Source organism: Bos mutus, chromosome 26 (genome assembly GCF_027580195.1).
Source record: "Bos mutus isolate GX-2022 chromosome 26, NWIPB_WYAK_1.1, whole genome shotgun sequence".
Lineage (NCBI taxonomy): Eukaryota > Metazoa > Chordata > Mammalia > Artiodactyla > Bovidae > Bos > Bos mutus.
In genome coordinates, this window is record NC_091642.1 from 45,851,755 (window position 1) to 45,878,781 (window position 27,027).

The following is a 27,027-nucleotide window of genomic DNA, read 5'->3' on the forward strand; positions in this document are numbered from 1 at the left end:
GCCATCATCAGATAATATCAGCCACTTGATTATCTTATTGCTGACATTTACAGGTCTTGAATAATCCCCTTTATTAATGGACTATTTTAGCATTTGGCTAATTTTTACTCCACTACTATATACGTCCCCATGCCCAAGGCCAGGGGCGGCTGCTGGGAGGAGCAACCCCACATCCAAGGAGCCATGGATGCGTGGGCACAGCAGGGCCTAGAGGAGCTATTCCACGTTCAAGGTCAGGAGGGGCAGCGGTGAGGAGATACCCTTCATCCAAGGTAAGAAGCAGCGGGTGCACTTTGCTGGAGCAGCCGTGAAGTGATATCCCATGTCAAGGTAAGACAAACCCAAGTAAGACGGTAGGTGTTGCAAGAGGGCATCAGAGGGCAGACACACTGAAACCATACTCACAGAAAACTAGTCAATCTAATCACACTAGGACCACAGCCTTGTCTAACTCAATGAAACTAAGCCACACCCGTGGGGCCACCCAAGACAGGCGGGTCATGGTGGAGAGGGCTAACAGAATGTGGTCCACTGGAGAAGGGAATGGCAAACCACTTCAGGATTCTTGCCTTGAGAACCCCATGAACAGTATGAAAAGGCAAAATGATAGGATACTGAAAGAGGAACTCCCCAAGTCAGTAAGTGCCCAACATGCTACTGGAGATCAGTGGAGAAATAACTCCAGAAAGAATGAAGGGATGGAGCCAAAGAAAAACAACACCCAGTTGTGGATGTGACTGGTGATAGAAGCAAGGTCCAATGCTGTAAAGAACAATATTGCATAGGAACCTGGAATGTCAGGTCCATGAATCAAGGCAAATTGGAAATGGTCAAACAGGAGATGGCAAGATTGAATGTTGACATTCTAGGAATCAGTGAAATAAAATGGACTGGAATGGGTGAATTTAACTCAGATGACCATTATATCTACTACTGCGGGCAAGAATCCCATAGAAGAAATGGAGTAGCCATGATGGTCAACAAAAGAGCCCGAAATGCAGTACTTGGATGCAATCTCAAAAATGACAGAATGATCTCTGTTCATTTCCAAGGCAAACCATTCAATATCACAGTAATCCAAGTCTATGCCCCAACCAGTAATGCTGAACAAGCTGAAGCTGAACGGTTCTATGAAGATCTACAATACCTTTTGGAACTAACACTCCAAAAATATGTCCTTTTCATTATAGGGGACTGGAATGCAAAAGTAGGAAGTCAAGAAACACCTGGAGTAACAGGCAAATTTGACCTTGGAATATGGAATGAAGCAAGGCAAAGACTAATAGAGTTTTGCCAAGAAAATGCACTGGTCATAACAAACACCCTCTTCCACAACACAAGGGAAGCCTCTACACATGGACATCACAAGATGGTCAACACCTAAATCAGATTGATTATATTCTTTGCAGCCAAAGATGGAGAAGCTCTATACAGTCAGCAAAAACAAGACCGGGAGCTGACTGTGGCTCAGATCATGAACTCCTTATTGCCAAGTTCAGACTGAAATTGAAGATAGTAGGGAAAACCACTAGGCTATTCAGGTATGACCTAAATCATATCCCCTATGATTACACAGTGTAAGTGAGAAATAGATTTAAGGGACTAGATCTGATAGATAGAGTGCCTGATGAACTATGGAATGAGGTTCGTGACACTGCACAGAAGACAGGGACCAAGACCATCTCCATGGAAAAGAAATGCAAAAAAGCAAAATGGCTGTCTGGGGAGGCCTTACAAATAGCTGTGAAAAGAAGAGAAGCAAGAAGCAAAGGAGAAAAGGACAGATATAAGCATCTAAATGTAGAGTTCCAAAGAATAGCAAGGAGAGATAAGAAAGTCTTCCTCAGCAATCAATGCAAAGAAATAGAGGAAAACAACAGAATGGGAAAGACTAGAGATCTCTTCAAGAAAATTAGAGATACCAAGGGGACATTTCATGCAAAGATGGGCTTGATAAAGGAGAGAAATGGTATGGACCTACCAGAAGCAGAAGATGTTAAGAAGAGGTGGCAGGAATACATGGAAGAAGTGTACAAAAAAGATCTTCATGACCCAGATAATCACGATGGTGTGATCACTCACCTAGAGCCAGACATCCTTGAATGTGAAGTCAAGTGGGCCTTAGAAAGCATCACTATGAACAAAGCTAGTGGAGGTGACAGAATTCCAGTTGAGCTATTTCAAATCATGAAAGATGATGCTGTGAAAGTGCTTCACTCAATATGCCAGCAAGTTTGGAAAACTCAGCAGTGGCCACAGGACTGGAAAAGGTCAGTTTTCATTCCAATCCCAAAGAAAGGCAATGCCAAAGAATGCTCAACCTCTGCACAATTGTACTCCTCACACGCTAGTAAAGTAATGCTCAAAATTCTCCAAGCCAGGCTTCAGCAATATGTGAACCGTGAACTTCCAGATGTTCAAGCTGGTTTTGGAAAAGGCAGAGGAACCAGAGATCAAATTGCCAACATCAATTGGATCATTGGAGAGTTCCAGAAAAACATCTATTTCTGCATTATTGACAATGCCAAAGCCTTTGACTGTGTGGATCACAATAAACTGGAAAGTTCTGAAAGAGATAGGAATACCAGACCACCTGACCTGCCTCTTGAGAAACCTATATGCAGGTCAGGAAGCAAAAGTTAGAACTGGACATGGAACAACAGACTGGTCCAAATAGGAAAAGGAGTACGTCAAGGCTGTATATTGTCACCCTGATTATTTAACTTCTATGCAGAGTACATCATGAGAAACGCTGGGCTGGAAGAAGCACCAGCTGGAATCAAGATTGCCAGGAGAAATATCAATAACCTCAGATATGCAGATGACACCACCCTTATGGCAGAAAGTGAAGAGGAACTCAAAAGCCTCTTGATGAAAGTGAAAGAGGAGAGTGAAAAAGTTGGCTTAAAGCTCAACATTCAGAAAACGAAGATCATGACATCTGGTCCCATCACTTCATGGGAAATAGATGGGGAAACAGTGTCAGACTTTATTTTTCTGAGCTCCAAAATCACTGCAGTTGGTGACTGCAGCCATAAAATTAAAAGACGCTTACTCCTTGGAAGGAAAGTTATGACCAACCTAGATAGCATATTGAAAAGCAGATCTGTCTAGTCAAGGCTAAGGTTTTTCTAGTCGTCACGTATGGATTTGAGAGTTGGACTGTGAAGAAAGCTGAGTGCCAAAGAATTGATGCTTTTGAACTGTGGTGTTGGAGAAGACTCTTGAGAGTCCCCTGGACTGCAAGGAGATCCAACAACTCTATTCTGAAGATCAGCCCTGGGATTTCTTTGAAAGGAATGATGCTAAAGCTGAAACTCCAGTACTTTGGCCACCTCATGCGAAGAGTTGACTCATTGGAAAAGACTCTGATGCTGGGAGGGACTGGGGGCATGAGGAGAAGGGGACGACAGAGGATGAGTTGGCTGGATGGCATCACTGACTCGATGGACGTGAGTCTGACTGAACTCTGGGAGTTGGTGATGGACGGGGAGGCCTGGCGTGCTGCGATTCGTGGGGTCGCAAAGAGTCGGACACATCTGAGTGACTGAAGTGAACTGAACTGAACTGAAATATATATTTTATTAGCATAAGTGGTCATGTAAAAATCTACAGAGGCATTCTATTCACAGCAGCACTTGATCACTCCCTCTTTCATCAATCTAGTTCTCATGAGGCTCAAGGGACTCGGCATTTTCCTACTGTTCCTGCTACCTCACGGCAGCTATTTCTCAGCATCAGTTGCTGAATCCTCTTCCAGATCTCCAAGTGTTGACTTCCCAAGGATTAGCCTTTTGGACTTTTTCCACCTACACCCATTTTCTTGATATCATGATTTCAATCTGGTCTATGATTTCTTTCCTTCCTCTAAATCAAAATCTGTAACTGTCCTGCAAGAATCATACTTGCATATTGAAAAAGCCTCAGAAACATACAATTTCCAAAAATGAACTCTTGATTTCTGCACCACAGTACCTGAGGGAGTAATGGGGACCCGTGTAATGGGGACCTGTTCAGAACAAAACCCTTTGAGCCATCCTTGATTTTCTCTAATGCACCACATATTTATATAATACATCAGCAAATCCTTTGGGCTTTCTTTTTATTTCCTTCTTATCATCTTCACTTTCTACCACCATGGTTTAAGCCTGGACTAGTGATGCATTGGGCTCTGTTTCTACTCTCATCCATAACACTGTGTACCTTTCCCCACTCCTCACCCTGCACAGCATTCAAAATAATCCCTTTGTATTGGATTATGTCACACTTCTAGACAGAACCATTCAAAGACTTTCGTTCAAAATACATCAAGGATAAAAACCATATCCTAGTCCTGGGCTGCATTTCCAGTCTCATCCCCAGCCAGGCTTTTTAGTCACATTGAAAACCAAATTTCCTCCATCTTTAGAGACTTTATTTCAGAATGCCCAGAATGCATCTTACCTAGAAACACACAAGTCTTGCTGTTAACATGACATTGGATCTATAATTTGTTTCTGCTACTAGTTTGTTTGCATTATCAGGGTGAGGAATTTGGGGGTCTTTGTTTGATTATCTTTCAGTTGCTCTATGTCCAGCTTCTAGAACAATGCAGACTATAAACATTCACAAATTATTTACCAACTAAATGGATGGACTGAATCAATCCTTTATAAGACTAAACTGTAAAATAATATAAACATCAACAAAGGACTGTTATTTGTTAATCATAATACAAATTGGATATAATGTGTTGGCTTAAATTTGTAGACCAATTTTAGTTATAACTGGTGATTCAAATCAAGAATCAGAATCTGGCACTGTGAAAGAGATATTTCGCAAGTACACACACATGCTTTATTTGCTTGATTTTTCTTTCTTAAGAATGTTTGTGAGATGATAAAAATCACATGTAAGGAGAGCTCAATCATGATGATCCTGATAATAGGGAAAGAAAGGCAGTTATCTACTCATGTGCCAAATGAGAAGCAATCAACAGCTGGATTTTCTTAGAGATATTTCGGTTTTATGTTTTTACATTAATAGCTATTTTAAAATTTGATATTTAAAATAGCTTCAGAAAAATAACTCTAATAAAGTCTTATAGCATATAAAAATTCCCTTAGCATAACGCAATATATACAAATTTATTTCTTAGTTATAAAACACTCTTCAAATTTTTGTACTGCTAACTATTGAACACATATTTGGTAATTAACTAAAGAAAAATTTTAAATTAGCAACTTTAATCTTAGATGTATTTTTAAACTACCACAAAATGAGCAAAATATTTCTGACCTATCAAGGTTTTTACAAATCTTTACCAAAGTACTGATGTTAGTAGCATTAATTTTCACATTGATTTAACTAACATTTTGAATTTTTAAAAATAATTGATAAAAAAATACAAAATTTATTTCATTACTTCTTCAATTAGAAAATAACAATTTTATATTTGCTATAAGACTCCATTCTGAGAATCTTTGGAATTATTTTAAATCAAACCTTAATATAAAAGGCATACAAATCTATTAGGTAAACATACATCTTAATATTTTAATCTATGTGAAATATCATAAGAAATTTGTTTCTATTTTTATAGTGAAAATAAAGCACAAAAGTTACTCAGCATTCACCTCATAATTAATCTGTATTTAGTTTGACTAATTAAACTCATATATCTGTAAGCTTCAGATTTTCATTTAAACAATGCAAGTATGCATTCAGTGAATATAAATTATATGGCTATAGTTTATTTGCAAAATGTAAGCTATTTGTTTTCACTTTTAATTCTGTATCTTAACAAATGTTCTCATACCTTAACTCTTAGCACAGAAGCAAACATCCTTGCATCTTCAGACACACCTCCAATGTAGAATTTTTTCTGAAACACTGGGGGATGATCATTTTCATCCTGAATCTCAATATACACTTTAGCTGTATTGCCTGGAAGATAACAAATAATATATATTTTATTGATGGTTACTCACTGGAAAAAGATGGAGTGGAGTAGACACATACCTTTTTTTTTTTGGAACAATGTAAATAACTTAATTCAGATAGTCATTCCTATTTGGCATGCTTAATACCCTATACCCACAGAGGACACTGATAATGATGTTTCTGGAATCATGATGTTAAATTGCTGCTATTTCTTTTAATTATAATGTCTTCTTAATTTATTTCACTGGGTTTAATAAGCACTAAAGTATTGTGTGTTTTGCTAATTTTAATAAAACAACTCAACCATTTGTATTCACAATTACTTCACACACATTATCAAATTACATCAAAATGACACAAATATATTAAACAACTTATGAAATAATAAAGTCTGCTATAAATTTTAAAAATTTATTCTTCAGTATGTAACTAGCAATGATATTTTCTTAGCTTAAAGTGCAGCATATATATGTAGTATGTGTGTGTATGCTCAGCCACATCCCACTCTGCTACCCTATGGACTATAGCCCACCAGCTCCTCTGCGCATGGCATTCTCCAGGCAAGAATGCTGGAGTAGGTTGCCATGCCCTTCTCTGGGGATCTTCCAGACCCAAGGATCAAACCCATGTCTCCTGTGTCTCCTGCATTGCAGGTGGATTCCTTACTGCTGAACCACCCAGGAAGCCTGTATATGTACATTTGTAGTATAGACTACATATATATGTATATATATAGTATATACATGTGTAACATATATATATACACACACACACACATACAGTATACAATGGTTGGGTGAGGGACTTATTCCCATCAAGGGAAAACAAGTTTTACTGTGTATCATAGACTATGCTGCATTTATTGAAAAAGATATAAGTGGAGAGATGAGTATTATAATGCTTATAAATACTGGGTTTTATAATTTAAACCTCATTAAACATACAATAAGGAATACATTTCTTCATCATGTGTTTAATTTAACTCCTTCAATCATCACACCTTTAAGGAAAAAATCTTTTATTAGTGCACAAATAACCATTTAACAAAGAATCTGATAAAAATAACTTACAAATTAGATAAAAAGAGGAATATGTGGTAAGCATTTTGTAAAATGCAGATTTAAATTACAAAAAATATTCTGATGTACCTAAGTAAACTTTTCTCATGCATTTCATGTAGGATCAAATATAGTGCAACTGATCTACAAACTATTAGGCACACCTGGCTTTTATTACTTCATTGTATCCTCAACCATAACAAATTAACATGAAGCTACGGGCACAGTGGGTAGATCATAGTTGTATAATATTTCTGTGTCAACTGAATAAATGAATGAATAATCTTCATTATCCTTATAAGAATTTATAAATGGGTACCTTTTTGCTTGACTTGGGAAAGATTAGTGAGACAAGAGAATTAATTCCAGAATTTTACCACTGTCTTGCTGTTACTCATTTAGTTTCTCTATTTGTCTCTTTCCCACCATTCCTAAACTGGACAAGCTAGAATCAAAGAGAAAAATGTGCTAGACCAACAGGGAAGGATACCACCAAGGAAGTAAGAATGGCAGACTGCTTTTGTATCCTGCAGTGCCAGGGCTCTGAATTGCACCCTGGTCAGCCACCAACAGAGTTCATCCAAAATGACGCCCATTTTCATCTTAGTGGCAAACAATTTTTAACCTCTGGAATCAAAGCTGAGTTCTACATTTGATAATTAAAAAAAAAAATTAGTGAATCTTAAACTATAAGTGAAGATCTAATGGTCAACATGGTGATGATACTTAATGATACTATACTATGTACTCATATGTACTAAGAGAGTAGATTTAACATGTTGTTACCACACCCACACACACCCACACACACACAGAACACAAACACTGCCTTTGTGAGTTAATGGATGTGATAACTCACTTGTGGTATGCATTTAACAGTATATAGGTATGTGGCTCAGTGGTAAATAATCCACCTGGAGCCAGTGAAGGAGGCTCCAGTTCCATCCCTGGATTGGGAAGATCCCCTGGAGAAGAAGTGGCAAACTACTCCAGTATTCTTGCCAGGAAATCCCATGGACAGAGGAGCCTGGTGGTCTATAGTCCATGAGGTCACAAAGAGTTGGACATAATTTAATGACAAAGCTATAGCAATGTATATCAAAACACCACATTTTACAATTTAAATATACACAGTTAAATTTGTCCATTATATCTGAAGAAAGCGGGGCGGGGGAGGTGGGCGGAGTGGAAATTATGATGTATCTAATCAAAGAAGATAAGATAAATGCTGACAAGTCCAAAGATGATGAAATGCACCCCTACAGGTTAATGACTAGAATAGTATTCACTTAGATTTCCTGATTAATTAGCGCACAATATACATGACACGGTACATTTCTGAAGCTTGCACACTTTGACTGAGTGTGAGGACTAAGGACTGTATCATGATCTTGCATCTAATTTGATTTTTGATTTATTACTAAGGCAGGAATTTGGAAGCAACTCTAATTTAAATTCATTTAAGTCTACTATTTACCTCCATGAGTATTTCCAGAATCTTTTATTTTCTCCATATTATATCCTTTATTTAAGGTAGTTATGAAGCACATAACAAAAAAGAAAGATGCAGAAAGGAGTGCAGATGAAGACAGTAAAGTGGTATTGATAAAATGGATAAGAGAATGTTGTGAGGACAACACAAATGCATGATGACCTAACACCCTCCTAAAGTCTCCCTTTTGGTTGGTGAGACAATGAGAAACTCCCAATGAGAACCACAGAGGATGAAAAATCATAAGCTGATGAAAGATTTACTTGGCAAGAGTTTTGGTTAAAAGACATTGTAGCCCTCTATGCATTTTGGTGCCCAGTGCCTCATTTCCCTTCCTTCACTGACATTCTTTTTCTCCAATTGTATGAGAGAATATTTTCTTTAGGCAGTATCTTTGGGTTCAGCAAGTCAAGAAGTTCCAGAAGTGATCCTTTATGCAAGGAAATGTGAGCTACCTTCATGGGACTTATTAGTTTAAAGGAAGAGAAAACAGAGCTACTAAGAAGTAAAGCTACGAAAAGGAAGTATGAGTCAGAATACAAAACTCCTTGAATAGATCTTCTGTTCTATTTTAGACATCCTAAATAAGCTGAAAAAGGTTCAGAAGAGTAACTGATAGTAAAAATATCACTAATGCTGGGCTTCCCTTGTGGTCCAGTGGTGTAATTCAGAGGACACCCCTCCAATCCCTGGTCCAGGAAAAGTCCATACGCCTGAGGGCAACTAAGCCTAAGAACCACAACCGCTGAGCCCACACACTGTAACTACTGAAGCCTCTGTGCCCAGAGCCTGTGCTCTGCAACAAGAGAAAGCACTGAAAGGAGAAGCCTGCGCACCACAATGAAGAGTAGCTCCCGCTTGCCACTACTAGACTATGTTTTTAAAGACCAAATTTGGTTTGGATTTTTCCCTTTCCTTTCTAATAATTAATTTTGTGCTATGAGCTTTCTCTTGTTGTTATTTAAGTGCTAAGTTGTATCAGACTCTCTTGTGGTCCCACGGCTGTAACCCTCCAGGCTCCTCTGTCTATGGGATTCTCCAGACAAGAATACCAGAGTGGGTTGGTTTGCCCCCTCTGCAGAATTTTCCCAACTCAGGGACTGAATCAGAGTCTCCTGCGTCTCTTCATTGGCCAGCATTTTTTTAAACCATCAGTGCCACCTAGGAAGCCCTTCTATCCACATGACCAACCTATTGCCTGTGTTGCATTGGGTTCTCATAAAATACTGTCTAAATAATGATTCAAGGAGTAAAAGCAACGGTTCTTGACTATGATTAATTTTGCCCATCCAGAGATGTTTTTGGTAGTGATATCTGCAGAGGGTGAGGCAGTGGGGAGAGTAATACTAGAATTTAGTTGATAATGGCCAAAGATGCTGAGAAATACCCTGTGATGAATAGGACAAGCCTCTATGACAGAAAATTATCTAGCCCAAAATGTGAATAATTATAGATTGAAAAAACCCTAATTAAAATGAGAGAGTGAAAGAGATTAGAGGAATAAAAATAAAATGGAAAGTTTTTGCAAATATATAACAAAACCCTCTCCTGAGGCGATGTACATGTCTTCAACAAAGGACTCAATTAAAATGGGTAAAATGAGCTGCAATTATTTGATAAAACATTGTTTATCACCATTTTCACTGAGTTCTTTGAAGTCAGAGATTCAATCCTGTTCATCTCCACTGCTGTCATTGCTTATTGGTAGTGGCACCTGCTCCTGATATTCCCTCAGTGTGAATGCTCTAAACTTCAACCGTACATCTAATTATTTCTAGCATATATACATCAAAGAGGTATTGATTATCATACTTGGGAATTAAAGAGCTTAGACTGAAAGAAAACACACTAGACTAGACTAGACTGAATCCAAGGATGGTGCTTTTCTTATTGTTAAATATTCTACACAATGTAACACATTAAACTGATTTTTTTGAACTCTATCATACTGTGATTCTATTGCAGAGAACTTTAAACAATGCTTGGATAACCATACTTATGTAGTTTGTACTTTGTTGGTGCCAAAAGGTCAAAGTTAAATCCTTCTTAAATTGCACGCATGCACACACGCACACACCCACACACACCCTAAATTTTATGCTATTTTTCCTGTAATGCTATTACTGTACTTTACTTACTGTCAAATTAAATTTTAGAAGCACATAGTAGGTGTTTAATAAATGTGGAATTAACTAAAATTGCTGCCAAATCCCTACCTGGTGTTTACTTAAATAAAATTAATCACTATATTTCATCCCCATAAATGTGATGATACATATTTAAGCCCTGAAAAATAATAGTGCCAAACAACTGCATATTGTTTTAAGAATGACTATCTCTCTTAAAGATAACAGTTGTTTTAGGCTTAATATTAGGAAAATACTAAATCTAAAGCTGGTGATTCAATCAAGCCATTTCATTCTCTGTCACCCCTTTATTCTTTGACCTTCAATCTTTCCCAGCATCAGGGTCTTTTCCAATGAGTCAACCCTTTGCATCAGGTTGCCAAAGTATTGGAGCTTCAGCATTAGTCCTTCCAAAGAATATTCAGGAGTGATTTCCTTTGGGATTGACTGGTTGGATCACCTTGTAGTCCAAGGGACTCTCAAGAGTCTTCTCCAACACCACAGTTCAAAAGTGTCAATTCTTCAGTGTTCAGCTTTCTTTATGATCCAGCTCTCACATCCATACATGACTACTGGAAAAAACCATAGCTTTGAGTATATGGTTTTGTCAGCAAAGTGATGTCTTTGCTTTTAATATGCTGTCTAGGAAGCATTATTACCAACAAAGCTGGTGAACAGTGATAGAATTCCAGCTGAGCTATTTCAAATACTAGAAAATTATGTTGTTAAAGGGATGCACTCAATATGTTAGCAAATTTGGAAAACTGAGTAGTGGCCACAGGTCTGGAAAAAGTCAGCTTTTGTTTCAATCTTGAGGAAAGGCAATGCCAAAGAATGTTTGAACAACCAAACATTTGACCTCATTTCACATGCTAGCAAGGTAATGTTCAAAATCCTTCAAGGTAGGCTTCAGCAGTACATGAACCAAAAACCTCCAGATATACAAGCTGGGCTTTGAAAAGGCAGAGGAACAGGAGGTTAAATTGCCACTCTACATTGGATCAAAAAAAAAAAAAAAAAAAAAGCAAGAGAATTCCAGGAAAACATCTTCTGCTTCATTGACTATGCTAAACCTCTGGCTATGTGGATCACAACAAACTGTGGAAAACTCTTAGAGACAGAAATATCAGACCACTTTACCTGTCTCCTAAGAAACCTGTATGCAGGTCAAGAAGCAACAGTTAGAATCAGCCATGGAACAACAGACTGGTTCCAAACTGGCAAGAAGTACAAGGCTGTATATTGTCACCCTGCTTATTTGACTTCTATGCAGAGTACATCATGGGAAATTCTGGGTTGGATGACTCACAAGCTGGAATCAAGATTGATGGGAGAAATTTCAATAACCTCAGATATGCAGATGAATACCACTCTAATGGTAGAAAGCGAAGAGGAACTAAAGAGACTCTTGATGAATGTGATAGAAGAGAGTGAAAAAGTTGGCTTAAAACTCAACATTCAAGAAAACTAAGATCATGGCATCTGGTTCCACCATTTCATGGCAAATAAAAGGGGGAAAAGTGGAAGCAGTGACAGAGTTTTTTCTTGGGCTCCAAAAATCACTGCAGATGTGACTGCAGCCATGAAATTAAAAGACACTTACTTCTTGGATATTCATTGGAAGGACTGATGCTGAAGCTGAACCTCCAATACTTAGGTCACCTGATGGGAAGAACTGACTCATTGGAAAAGACCCTGATGCTGGGAAGGATTGAAGGCAGGAGGAGAAGGGGATGACAGAGGATGAGATGGTTAGATGGCATCACCTACTTGAAGGACATGAGTTTGAGCAAGCTCTGGGAATTGGTGATGGACAGGGAAGCCTGGAGTGCTGCAGTATATGGGGCTGCAAAGTGTCAGACATGACTGAGTGACTGAACTGAACCTAACTCCTTGGAAGGAAAGCTATGACAAACCTAGACGGCAAGTTAAAAAGACATCACTTTGCCAAGAAAGGTCTGTGTAGTCAAAGCTCTGTTTTTTCCCAGTAGTCATGTACAGATGTGAGAGCTGGAACATAAAGAAGGCTAAGTGCTTAAGAGTTGATCCTTTTGAATTGTGGTGCTGGAGAAGACTCTTAAGAGACCCTTTGACTGCAAGGATATCATACCAATCAACCCTAAAGGAAATCAACTCTGAATATTCATTGGAAGTTCTGATGCTGAAGCTTAAGCTCCAAAACTTTGGCCATATGATGGGAAGGGGTGACTCATTGGAAAAAAAAAAAAAAAACCTTGATGCTGGGGAAGATTGAAGGCAGGAGGAAAAGAGGGCAACAGAGGATAAGATGGATGGATGGCATCACTGACTCAATGGGCATGAGTTTGAGAAAACTCAGGGAGATAGTGAAGGGTAACAAAGTCTGGCATGCTACAGTCCATGGGGTCACAAAGAATCGGACACTACTTAGCAACTGAATAAGGAACAAATCTAAAATCATTCAGAATTCCATGGACTATAGTAACTTCCTTTTTGTTCCTCTGCCCTAATTTATATTCCAGATAAATGATTGTTTCTAGAGATAAAGTAAGATATAAGAACAAAAGGATCATCTAAGATAAGCATTTAATCTGACTCTACTAAGGGGTTTTTGGTTATTCACTAAGATAATAGAGTTTGAATAAAAAATATATAGGAAATATGATATAGTTTGTCTATTATATGGAATTAGGAGGGATATATTATATTTACATGATTTTTTGAAAAATAAATTATTAAGTATGTTAGAATGAGAAAAGTCCCTATTTCTTATTTCTAAGCTTTTTTCTCTGCAGGAATGATTCTTAGTCATACTTAGATACACTATTTTAAATAGCTAGGCAGCAAGAGAAACTGAATATTTTGAGGTTCATTTGAATAATATTTTAATTTAGTTTGATGTTAATTCACTTTTGCATGATTTTAATTGCTTGTATCTAAAACATACCTTTTTGTGTATGAGTTTGTGAAAGGTTAATAGCTGAACTAAAGTTATAACAGTATGTAACTACTGGCTTCAAACCTTATGCTTGGATTTAACATACACTTGATTTTTAGCTAAGTCTTTTAGTGAAGAAAATGATGACATTGATAACAGAAGAGTAATATTCTAAATATTAATTAAAGTTTGGCTTTGTGTTCATATTAACATAGTTTTCTCATTAGGAAAATTTAATAAACTTAGTTTCCCTATAAACAGTACCGTCAACATAGAAGCTAAGAATGCAATATTATTTCTTTTCACTGGTTTTGCTTACAATTTTGTGATAATCTCTGAAAGCAAACTGATGCATTTTAAAGCATTTGCAAGGGAATGATGATGACTTTTAGCTCAATGTTTTTCCATTCAAAATAAACAGGCACTATTTTAATTTATTTGTATTTATTAAATTCCAGCTCTCTCCACAAAAACAGCTTAATAGAGAAGCCATAAGGACCAATATGCAGTGGTGAACTACACAACTTCTGTAGTGGTGAACTGGGAAATAAACACATTTAAGCACAAGTTGTGGAGCCAGAGCTTGGGTGAGACACCAGTAATATTCCATGTATACAGTATGACCTTACATGTGTTATTTACCCTTTATGAGCTAAGTTTCTCAACAATAACAAGGTAGTAAAGTATATATAAGGGATTCCCTGGTGGCTCATATGGTAAAGAATCTGCCTTCAATGCAAGAGACCTGAGTTTGGGTCAGGAAGATTCTCTGGAGAAGGGAATGGCAATCAACTCTAGTATTCTTGTCTGGAAAATTCCATGGATGGAGGAGCCCCAAGGGCTTTACAGTCCATGGGTCATAAAGAGGCAGACACAACTGAGTGACTTTCACATGCACACATACAATTATATTTAAGTAACTGAATTAAATAAACAAATATATGTAAAGCATTAAATACATCATGGTCTCACTATATCAAATATGTCTGAGTTCCTTGACTTTCAAGATAGGAGAGAGAAAGTATTATTATAGTTTCTGAATGAGGAAGAATATCAATTTCATGAAATTGAAAAATAATTCCTAGCATTGAATTACAAAAAATTGTTTCATGTGGGATATTATATAAGAAATATTAAATAATGTAGTGGAAAAATACATATACTTTTACTGCAAATAGAAGAATTTAAATACTATAAAAACTCTTAGGAGACAGTAAAAGTGCTATATTAATTATGCATAGTTTTGTTTATATGGCAAGACTATAGATTTGTGAAAAATTCATTTAAAAATGTCAACAGTCTTTGAGAAAGACATACAGTACAATACTTGATGTAAAAATACCCTGTGGACATACAAACTTAAAAATAATTATTTTACCTTGAAATGCAAAGTCATAGCTGAGAAAAAAATAATTATGCTTGAATAGACCATTAAATGAAATTTGTATTTTAGACATGTAGTCAAAAACAAAAGTATGTGTTTAAGCCCAGAGTTATTTTACTTAAATAGAAGCAATAGTTGATGAATTTGGTAAATTATATAAATAAACACTTAATATATAATTAAACATTCTTATATAAATAATATATAAATAAACATTCTTATATAAATAAACATTCTTAGGTGAACAATGAAAAGAAATAGAGGAAAACAATAGAATGGGAAAGACTAGAAGTCTCTTCAAGAAAATTGGAGATACCAAGGAAACATTTCATGCAAGGATGGGCGTTATAAAGATAGAAACTGTAGGACCTAATAGAAGCAGAAGAGATTAAGAAGTGACAAGAATATACAGACAAACTATTAAAAAAAAAAAGTCTTAATGATCCAGATAACCATGATGGTGTATTCACTCACCTAGAGCCAGACATCCTGGAGAATGAAGTTATGTGGGCCTTAGGAAACATTACTATGAACAAAGCTAATGGAGGTGATAGAATTTCCAGCTGAGCTATTTTAATTCCTAAAAGATGATGCTGTTAAAGTCCTGCACTCAATATGTCAACAAATTTGGAAAACTCAGCAGAGGTCACAGGACTGGAAGTCAGTTTTCATTCCTGTCTCAAAGAAGAACAATGCCAAAGAATGTTCAAATTACCATACAATTGCACTCATTTCACATGCTAATAAGGTAATGCTCAAAATCCTTCAAGTTAGGCTTCAGTACTACATGAACCAAGAATTCCAGATGTACAAGCTGGGTTTAGAAAAGGCAGAAGAACCAGAGATCAAATTGCCAATATCCACTGGTTTATAGAAAAAGCAAGGGAATTCCAGAAAAAAAAAAAAAAAAGCATCTACTTCTGCTTCATTGACTACTCTAGAGACTTTGACTATGTGGATCACACACACACAAAAAAAAAAACTGGAAAATTCTTAAGGAGCTGGGAATACCAGACCACCTTACCTGTCTTATGAGAAACCTGTATGCAAGTCAAGAAACAACAGCTAGAACCAGGCATGGAACAACTGACTGGTTCTAAATTGTGAAATCATGATGATAAGGCTTTATATTGTCACCCTGCTTATTTAACTTATAAGCAGAGTACATCACGGGAAATGATGGACTCAATGAATCTACAAGCTAGGATCAAGATTGCTAGGAGAAATATCAACAATATCAGATATTCAGATGTATACCACCCTAAAGGCAAAGAGGAACTAAACAGCCTCTTGATGAAGGTGAAAAAGGAGAGTGAAAAAGCTGACTTGAAACTCAACATTAAAAAACTAAGATCATGGCATCCAGTCCCTTCATGGCAAATAGAAGAGGAAAAGTAGAAGAGGTGACAGATTTTCTTTCCCTGAAATCACTTGATTATAATTGCAGCCCTGAAATAAAGACGCTTGCTTCTTGGGAGGAAAGCGTATTAAAAAACAGTGACATCACTTTTTGAAAAATATTTGCATAGTCAAAGCTATGGTTTTTCCAGTAGTCATGTATGGATGTAAGAGTTGGACCATAAAGAAGAGCGAATGCTGAAAAATTGATGCTTTTGAATTGTGGTGCTGGAGAAGACTCTTGAGAGTCCTTTGGATAGCAAGGACTTCAAACCAGTCAATCCTAAAGGAAATAAACCCTGAAAATTCACTGGAAAGTTTGTTGCTGAGGCTGAAGCTCCAATATTTTGGCCACCTGATTTGAACATCCAACTCTTTGGAAAAGACCCTGATTCCGGGAAAGATTGAAGGTGAAAGGAGCAGCAGAAGATGAGAGGTTCAAATAGTGTCACTGACAAAATGGTCATGAATTTGAGCCAACTCTGGGAGATAGGGGAGGACAGAGGAGCCTGACGTGCTGCAATCCATGGATTGGCAAAGAGTCAGACACAACTTAAAAACTAAACAGCAACAAAAACAAACAAACAAAAGAAACAAGCCAAATAAACAAGAAGATTGTATCTTGAAAGTGCAATGTACTCAGCACTTGACAAAGTACATTGACTGTAATGACGAATGTTAAATAGGCAGTCTTGAATCATCATACATGTCCCTAAATACACCTGATAGCCCCTTCCCATACCCACAAACACTCAACAGAAAGCAACATTACATTATCTTTTGCTTGAGACTTTACAGGAGTTTTGTTTAAAAACGTAGTATAAAATTCATCAAGAAGACATTAATAAGTCAACTCTGGCTTACCATATTTTGACAGAAGCAAAGAGAAATGCATTTTTCTTTTTTGAATATTCTCTCTGTATTAGTCCATGTACTGGCTCTTTTGTTTATATGATCTCTTTAAAACCTTTTAAATCATCCATGAAGTAGATTATCATTTCTGCTTTTCAGATAAATTAAAAGTTAATGAAATTAAGTCCCTGTAATAAGGAAGAGCTAGACTTAATACCCAAACTTGGCTAAAATTCATACTCCAGTCTCTTTTCATAATAAAAATAAGATTTTTAATAAAAACAAGACAACTGTCCATTAGAGACCAGAGATCATTTCCCACCAGTTTCCAGAATACAGGCAAGCAGATAGTAGAAACCAAATCAAATGTTTCTGAATAAATAGATAATTCTATTTCAAAGGGCAGGCTATCTCAGTCAACCCTTCTATGTCAGCCTGAGTAATGAGTAATGACTTGAAGGATTTATAAATGTCTACAGTGATGCTGAAGAAAATGAAAAAAAAAAACATTCTGAATAATGTTAAAGCAACACAGGGCGAAAGTTCTTTTTGATGCAAAGAAAGTATGAGCAGCACATTAGCTTCCTATTTCTTTATAAATTAGTGGCTTAAAACAATATAAATGTATTATCTTAGAGTTCTACAGGCCAGAGTGGTATCATTGGGCTAAAGTTAATATGTGAGCAGGTCTACACTGATTTCTGGAGGCTCGAGGAGTATATCTGTTTTGTTGCCTTTTCTAGCTTCTTGAATCTGCCTGCCTGCACTCCTTGGTTCATGGTCTCCTTCCACCTTCAAAGCTAGTAATTGCTAATTGAGTCCTTCTCATGCTGCATCACTCTGACCCTGAACAGTCCTATCTTATGCCAATTATAAGGACTTTTGTAATCACATTGGAGTCACCTAGATAACCCAAGATAACTGCACCATCTCAAATCTTTAATCACACCTGGGAAGTCCTTTGGCCTTTAAAGGTGACATATGGCAGAAAGTGAAGAGGAACTAAAAAGCCTCTTGATGAGAGTGAAAGAGGAGAGAGAAAAAGTTGGCTTAAAGCTCAACATTCAGAAAATGAAGATCATGCCATCTGTTCTCATCACTTCATGGCAAATAGATGGGGAAACAGTGGAAACAGTGTCAGACTTTATTTTTCTGGGCTCCAAAATCACTGCAGATGGTGACTGCAGCCATGAAATTAAAAGACGCTTACTCCTTGGAAGGAAAGTTATGACCAATCTAGATAGTATATTCAAAAGCAGAGACATTACTTTGCCAACAAAGGTCCGTCTAGTCAAAGCTATGGTTTTTCCAGTGGTTATGTATGAATGTGAGAGTTGGACCGTGAAGAAAGCTGAGTGCCAAAGAATTGATGGTTTTGAACTGTGGTGTTGGAGAAGACTCTTGAGAGTCCCTTGGACTGCAAGGAGATCCAACCAGTCCATTCTGAAGGAGATCAGCCCTGGGAGTTCTTTGGAAGGAATGATGCTAAAGCTGAAACTCCAATACTTTGGCCACCTCATGTGAAGAGTTGACTCATTGGAAAAGACTCTGATGCTGGGAGGGATTGGGGGCAGGAGGACAAGGGGACGACAGAGGATGAGATGGCTGGATGTCATCACTGACTTGATGGACATGAGTTTGAGTGAACTCTGGGAGATGGTGATGGACAGGGAGGTCTAGCGTGCTGTGATTCATGGGGTTGCAAAGAGTCGGACACGACTGAGTGACTGAACTGAACTGAACTGAACTGATTCAATTAATTCTAAGGATTAAGATATGGGCATGGAGAAGGTAACATTTTTTCTGTCTACACCAGTCATATTATTGCTTTTGTTAAAAAATGTAAAATTCAGAGACTATGTTTATGAAACAGAAAAGTTTTAGGATGCTTAGAGATGACAAATTTAGGGAAAGCAAAATTCTGTGATATAGCAAATGAGACTTTTTTATAATTTTCTTTTATGCACAAACAACATTATTGACTCTGGTAACTAATGGTAGTTATGGACCAAATTGTGTCTTCCCCACGTTCCTATGTGGGGACTTAGCTCCTAATGTGATTTTGAGACAGGACCATTATGGAAGTAATTCAGGTTAAATGATGTTGTAAGTGTGAAGCTCTGATCCAAAAGGACTGCTGCTGCTGCTGCTGCTAAGTCGCTTCAGTCGTGTCCGACTCCGTGCGACCCTATAGATGCAGCCCACCAGGCTCCCCCGTCCCCAGGATTCTCCAGGCAAGAACACTGGAGTGGGTTCCCATTTCCTTCTCCAATGCATGAAAGTGAAAAGTGAAAGTGAAGTCGTTCAGTTGTGTCCAACCCTCAGCGACCCCATGGACTGCAGCCCACCAGGCTACTCCGTCCATGGGATTTTCCAGGCAAGAGCACTGGAGTGGGGTGCCATTGCCTTCTCCATCCAAAGGACTAGTATCCCTTTAAGAAGAAACACCAGAAAGCTAGTGCTCTTTCTTGCTGCCTTCCTCTCTCTCTCTCTATCCTTCTTTGTCTCTCTAAATGTATTTAACTCTCTCTGTGAGGACACAGAGAGAAGATGGTCATCCACCATCCAGGAAGAGAGGTGACACCAGAAACCAACCCTGATACACCTTGATCTTGAACTTCTAGCCTCCAGAAAAGTGAGGAAAAAATTTCCCTTGCTTAAGCCATATAGTCTGTGGTATTTCCTTATGGCATTCCAAGCAGACTAGCACAATAATAATAGTAGTTAATAATTGAGAAGTTCCCGAGCTAAAAGTTTGCAGTGCATCATTTCACCTTATTCCCATAATGCTCAGTCACTTCAGTTGTGTCCAACTCTCTGCAATCCCATGGATTGTAGCCTGCCAGGCCCTTCTGTCCATGGGATTTTCCCTCCAATAATACTGGAGTGGGTTGCCATGCCCTCCTCCAGGGGATCTTCCCAGTCCAGCAATCAAAGCCACGTCATCTGTGTCTCTTGCATTGCAGGAGGATTCTTTACTGTTGAGCCACTGGGGAAGCCCTTATTCCCATAATAATCCAGTGTTATTGATTACCCACATTTTATTGGTGAAGGAACAGGGGTTGGAAGGATTAAATGATATGTCTAAGATTACACAAGTAGGAAAAGGGAGAAGACTTTCATCCAAAACTTGTCTTCTTACCAGAGACAATACATATTCTTAACCATTTCACTTTGGGGCCTTCCTTCAGTTTGGCAAAAACATCACAATATTGTAATTATCCTCCAATTAAAATAAATAAATTAAGTAAAAAATAATTAATTGCAAAATTATGCTGAGGATCTAAAAAAGCAGGAGAGAAGCCATTTGAAAAAAAAAAAAAAATCCAACATAATCCTGTGCTGTGCTGTGCTATGCTTTGTTCACTCAGTCATGTCCAACTCTTTGTGACCCCATCAACTGTAGCCCATCAGGCTCCTCTGCCCATCAGGATTCTCCAGGCAAGAATACTAGAGTGGGTTGCTATGCCTTCCTCCAGGGGATCTTCCCAACCCAGGAATCGAACCCAGATAACATAATCCTAAACCTCTCTGAAGTTTGTGATTTGTGGGGAGTGGGTCAGGACAGTTTGTGTCAATTAGCATAAAATTTTTCTTTAGGTATTAGGTTTTTAGAAACTTCTGTGTGTAAGAACAATGAGAAAGTAACATTTTACTAGGGAATTTCTACATTTTAATAAATTCCGTGGAGGCTGAGAATATAGAATGATAGATGGGAGCAGGGTAATCAAGCCTACTTTTTAACTACATCAGGAAATTTTTGACAAGCTGTGTAGATAATCTGGCTTAGCTTAAAACTGCTCAGTGAAGTGCTGCTATATATATATATCCCTCCCTGAAAATATCCTATCTCCTTACTTCATGAGAGCTTGAGGCAAAGTAGAAACACCATGGATTTAAAAGGAGAATTTTTTTTCCCATATACTTTTGTACTTTTGGACTGATTTTGAACAGGGACAAAGACCTGCCTCCTTATCTATAATCTATAAAAAACAATGTGATTATTTTGGTGATTAAATGTTGTTATGAATAGATTATGTGCTTATCATCACCATAAAAATGTAAAGCATTAGAGTTGTAAAAATTAAAAAGTGATTTGGCATTCATGCTGTTTTCAAAATATTTGCATGGTGAGCAAACGATGTCAAAGTATACACAATAGTACCCATATATACAATATATGTACATGTTAGGATAAGTATATGTGAGATAATAAGAAAATATAGATATATAGATCCACATCTGTGCCTGGTTCTTGATGCAGAGCTCCTAAAACTCCTGTAAGTAGAGGTACTAGGAGGATCTTTTGTTCTAATATTTAGTGTTTGATTTTGGTACCTGACATACAGCTCCTAAGACCCCTGTAATTTTCTGACTGATAAGAATCTCTGACACTGAATTCCTAAATCCCTTGGAATTTTCTAGGGGATAGGTGATAAGAATCTTCATTGGTTCTAATGAGGTGACCTTGGTGGGCTCCTGGAAGGATGCTGGTCACCAGAAAGACAAAGCCATGATTAGAAGTTTGGAACCTAAACCATCATGTACACAAAAAAAAAAAAAAAAAACTGAAATAAACTTCATTGGTTCCTTTCATGTCTTGTAGCTAAAATGTCTGGAGAGATACCAGGTGGATCTACTTTTTCTGCATTAACAAGCCCTGGATGATGCTTGTTAAGTCTATACTTTTCCCCCTAAAATCAATGAGTTTACTTATTTGCTTATTTATCTATGTATTTCTCCAGGCACTATGTGATTCAGTTGTGAAGACTTAACCAAAAAGGAATGATCAAAAAGAAAAGTGACCTTGCAAAAGCAGAATCTAATTATTCTTTATCTGTATATCTTTGCTTAGTTTATTAGCCATTTGGTACACAATATATTTAATAATTAGATTTTTTCAGAAATTGTAGAGGTAATATAAAGTGAAACAATTTAGCTACAACTATTTAGTGCAATGGACAAGCTAAATTTAGCCCTTTTTTTTAGAAAGTACCTGATAAATATGTGTCAAAAAGAGGGTCATAGTTCTTGCAATGTGTCACTAAATTCAAGAATTATAATCTTCTTCAAAACATCTGATAAGAAAAAGTAATTTTTGATGCCATAGGCATTCGTGAACTTTCAAAGTTCAAGTAATCAAACACTTAAATTTTTAAGCAACGTTCATAGATAGTAAAAAGTGAAAATAAATTTTCGTTATGACAGAATATGAAATCTAGCTCTATAAATTTCAAGTAATATGCTACTCCTCTATACCTGTCCTCACACTGCCTACCTTAGCATTTCATTTAACCACATTTGGGCCCAAATTGATTTTTGAAAAGGTTAGTAGAATGTTCTTGATTTGTCTTCCTAACATGCCTTCCTCCCTTATTTTGGACATTGAACTCCATCTTTTTCCCCTTGGATTACTGTACTTCCATTTTCCATGTGCTCTTAGTGGAAGTGTCAACCACAGTGCTCTGCACCCTAGTCTTGCCCTAGTCTCAGCTCAGGCTAGTTAGATTCTCCCCTGTAGGCAATCTTTGAGCTTCAAAGTCCATGACCCCAGCTGTCTTGATGATACTGCTCAAAATGCAGTGTTTTGAGTTGCTAAGACTGCTGAAGCTTTTTTTGTCCTTTCTTAGATCTCATTCAGCTTTTCCTTCAATCAGCACAAGCCACCAAGTATCCTAATGAGAAGTTCTTTTTAGCATAAGTCAGTAAGAGGTTTTTCTGTTGTTTCTAACCAAGTAACCATTCCAAGTTCAAGTGGAAAGACCAATTTAGTCAATATCAGAGGATGGGGACCATACTTCCCTACCTACAGAAAAAGTTTGGATTTTCCATCCCAAGGAACCAAAACACATTATAAACTGTAAATTTTCCTTGCTACCTACAGAAACACTGTCAATCAAATTAATGGTACTCAAATCTAGAGTCCAAAAGAAGTCATGACTGTAATCCTAACAGTCAGGACTACAACCATCGTTTATACAAAGAGCATAGAAACATATGAACTCTGTGTATACAATAATCTGTAGGAGGAAATGAAAGTACTTTAAGTATGTGATTCCTATATTTTTAAGTGTCACTCAAATGTCAGAGCTACTAACAATAAAATAATAATTATAGCTTTTTCATTAGGTGTTTCTAGTGTTCTCATAGGTAAGTACTTTGCAGACATCATTTTGCTTAAAATTCTCAAAGAACCGAAGAGGCAGAGACATACTTATCTTCATATAATGTTGAAGATTCTAAAGTTTAGAAAAGTTAGTAAAGATCAAAGCTATGTCTGGAACCCAGGCCTGCCTTATACCAAAGTCAGGAATCTTAGCAATTTATTGTATTAGATTTCTCGGTATCTGCCTTTTTATCTGCTGTTCTACTAAAGTTATTTTGAGATGTTTAATTGGTAAATATCTGATTTCCAATGTTTTTCTTAATAAATATTTTTTTATAGAATTTCCATTTACCTCTTGTCTTTTAACTTCATACACTTATGGAGTATCATCTAATTGGAATCTTCCATAAATGAAAATGAGCTGCTGGACTGGTTAGAGTCTCTAACTGTCTTCTGCATTTTAACAGAATATAAACATAGCAATCTGTATCAGGGAATCTTGATGGCAAGCATACAACATAAATTAATAACTGGCAACAGACTTTCAAAATTGAAAGTGACAGCACTTAAAATAATGATTTCCTTTAAATTGTTTGTCTGTAATTATTTTTAAGATATTACATAAGGGACTAGTTAGGTTAATATACCAAGAGGGAGAAAAAACAGGAACCAAGATAGATTAATTGAACTTATAAACATTCCTGGGAATAAAAAATAAATTAGCTTCAGGAGAAGAATTGACTACTAAACTTGTGTTTTGAACAATGATTGAAAAGAATGACAGGTTAAATTGATATTTCTTACATCTGAAACAAAATTCTCAGTTTCTGCTTTTAAATTTATATTCCGTGTAAATTAAACCAAAATGGATACCTCATAAAATATAAATATGAATAAAATCAGGAATATTTATGAATACACTAAATTTTAAAATTATGTTTACTGTGTAGATTTTACCAAGAAATCTTTGATTTATTACAGTTTCATTTCATCCACATACAGGTCTCCTCTATTTATTTGACATTAGCTACAGTCACTGTGACCCACTCCAGTGTTCTTGCCTGGAGAATCCCAGGGACGGGGGAGCCTGTTGGGCTGCCGTCTGTGGGGTCGCATAGAGTCAGACACGACTGAAGTGACTTAGCATAGCATAGCATAGTCACTGTGTGTTCCAAATAACTGTCATCCAATATATTTTTATTAGTCATAAACTTCCTTCAATATCTGTAACATTCACAGCTTTTGCCACTATTTACTTTTCTTGAAATGCCTTTCCCTTGAACAACCATCATTATATAAATTTTACTCCCTTTTCCACAACCTCTCCAAAGGCTCTTCCTTTCTCTCACTCACTAAATGAATGACTTCCCTGAAATTCAGTCTTTTGGTCTTTTCTCTTGCCAGTGTCTCAGAGAGACAAGGACAGATGGCTCTGGAGTATAATTAACTCTCCTCTTTTGCCAGATTAAAAAATGATGAGGTCATTGGATCTGGATTAACTTGACCTAGGATGGACCAAGCACGGAGAAGGCAATGGCACCCCACTCCAGTACTCTTGCCTGGAAAGTCCATGGACTGAGGAGCTTGGTAGGTTGCAGTCCATGGGGTCGCTAAGAGTCAGACACGACTGAGCGACTTCCCTTTCACTTTTCTCTTTCATGCATTGGAGAAGAAAATGGTAACCCACTCCAGTATTCTTGCCTGGAGAATCCCAAGGATGGTGGAGCCTGGTGGGCTTCCATCTATGGGGTCGCACAGAGTCGGACACGACTGAAGCAACTTAGCAGTAGCAGCAGGATGGACCAAGCAGGATTGAGAATCCCGCAGAACTTGAGACACTGAAAACATCTGATAGTTCAATCTATTTACAAACTTCCTATGTGATACTCTCCTGCATATTTCTTTGTACTATCTAAACATAATGCTAAAATTTACTTTTGTCCAGAAATAACTCCAGAAAGAATGAAGGGATGGAACCAAAGCAAAAACAACACCCAGTTGTGGATGTGACTGGTGATAGAAGCAAGGTCTGATGCTGTAAGGAGCAATATTGCATAGGAACCTGGAATGTTAGGTCCATGAATCAAGGCAAATTGGAAGTGATCAAATAGGAGATGGAGATGGCAAGAGTGAACATCAACCTTCTAGGAATCAGCGAACTAAAATGGGCTGGAATGGGTGAAGTTAACTCAGATGACCATCATATCTACTACTGTGGGCAAGAATCCCTTAGAAGAAATGGAGTAGCTTTCATAGTCAACAAAAGAGTCCAAAATGCAGTACTTGGATGCAATCTCAAAAACAACAGAACGATCTCTGTTCATTTCCAAGGCACACCATTCAGTATCACGGTAATCCAAGTCTATGCCCCAACGAGTAAAGTTGAAGAAGCTGAAGTTGAACAGATCTATGAAAACCTACAAGACCTTTTAGAACTAACACCCCAAAAAAGATGTCCTTTTCATTATAGGGGACTGGAATGCAAAAGTAGGAAATCAAGAAACACTTGGAGTAACAGGCAAATTTGGCCTTAGAGTACAGAATGGAACCAGACAAAGGCTAATAGAGTTTTGCCAAGAAAATGCACTGGTCATAGCAAACACCCTCTTCCAACAACACAAGAGAAGACTCTACACATGGACATCACCAGATGGCCAACACTGAAATCAGATTGATGATATTCTTTGCAGTCAAAGATGGAGAAACTCTATACCGTCAGCAAAAACAAGACTGGGAGCTGACTGTGGCTCAGATCATGAGCTCCTTATTGCCAAATTCAGACTTAAATTGAAGAAAGTGGGGAAAACCACTAGACCATTCAGGTATGACCTAAATCAAATCCCTTATGATTGTACAGTGGAAGTGAGAAATAGATTTAAGGAATCAGATCTGATAGACACAGTGCCTGATGAACTGTGGACAGAGGTTCATGATATTGTACAGGAGACAGGGATCAAGACCATCCCCCAAAAAAAAGAAATGCAAAAAAAAGCAAAATGGCTGTCTGATGCCTTACAAATAGCTGTGAAAAGAAGAGAAGCAAAAAGCAAAGGAGAGAAGGAAAGATATACCCATTTGAATGCAGAGTTCCAAAGATAGTAAGGAGAGATAGGAAAGCCTTCCTCAGCAATCAGTGGAAAGAAATAGAGAAAAAATAATAGAATGGGAAAGACTAGAGATCTCTTCAATATGGCATGAGATGGCATTCAAGAGATGGGAAGAATACACAGAAGAACTGTACAAAAAAAAGATCTTCATGACCCAGATAATCATGATAGAGTGATACCTCACCTAGAGTCAGACATCCTGGAATATGAAGTCAAGTGGGCCTTAGGAAGCATCACTATGAATAAAGCTAGTAGAGGTGATGGAATTCCAGTTGAGCTATTTCAAATCCTAAAAGTTGATGATGTGAAAGTGCTCCACTCAACATGCCAGCAAATTTGAAAAACTCAGCAGTGGCCACAGTACTGGAAAATGTCAGTTTTCATTCCAATCCCAAAGAAAGGCAATGCCAAACAATGCACAAACTACTGCACAATAGCACTCATCTCACTAGTCATCTCAGTCAGATCAGATCAGATCAGATCAGTCGCTCAGTCGTGTCCGACTCTTTGCAACCCCATGAATCGCAGCACGCCAGGCCTCCCTGTCCATCACCAACTCCCGGAGTTCACTGAGACTCACATCCATCGAGTCAGTGATGCCATCCAGCCATCTCATCCTCTGCCGTCCCCTTCTCCTCCTGCACCCAATCCCTCCCAGCATCAGA

At 37.6% G+C, this 27,027-nt stretch overlaps 1 protein-coding gene across 1 annotated transcript in view; it reads right to left on the reverse strand.

The window, feature by feature from the left end:
- The window catches only part of PCDH15 (protocadherin related 15), a 1,047,422-nt gene that overhangs the window by 111,116 nt on the left and 909,279 nt on the right, over positions 1–27,027 (reverse strand). Inside the window, exon 26 of the mRNA XM_070363570.1 lies at positions 5,798–5,925. Coding sequence (XP_070219671.1) covers positions 5,798–5,925 — 128 coding nt within the window. The remainder of the gene's footprint in view (positions 1–5,797; positions 5,926–27,027) is intronic.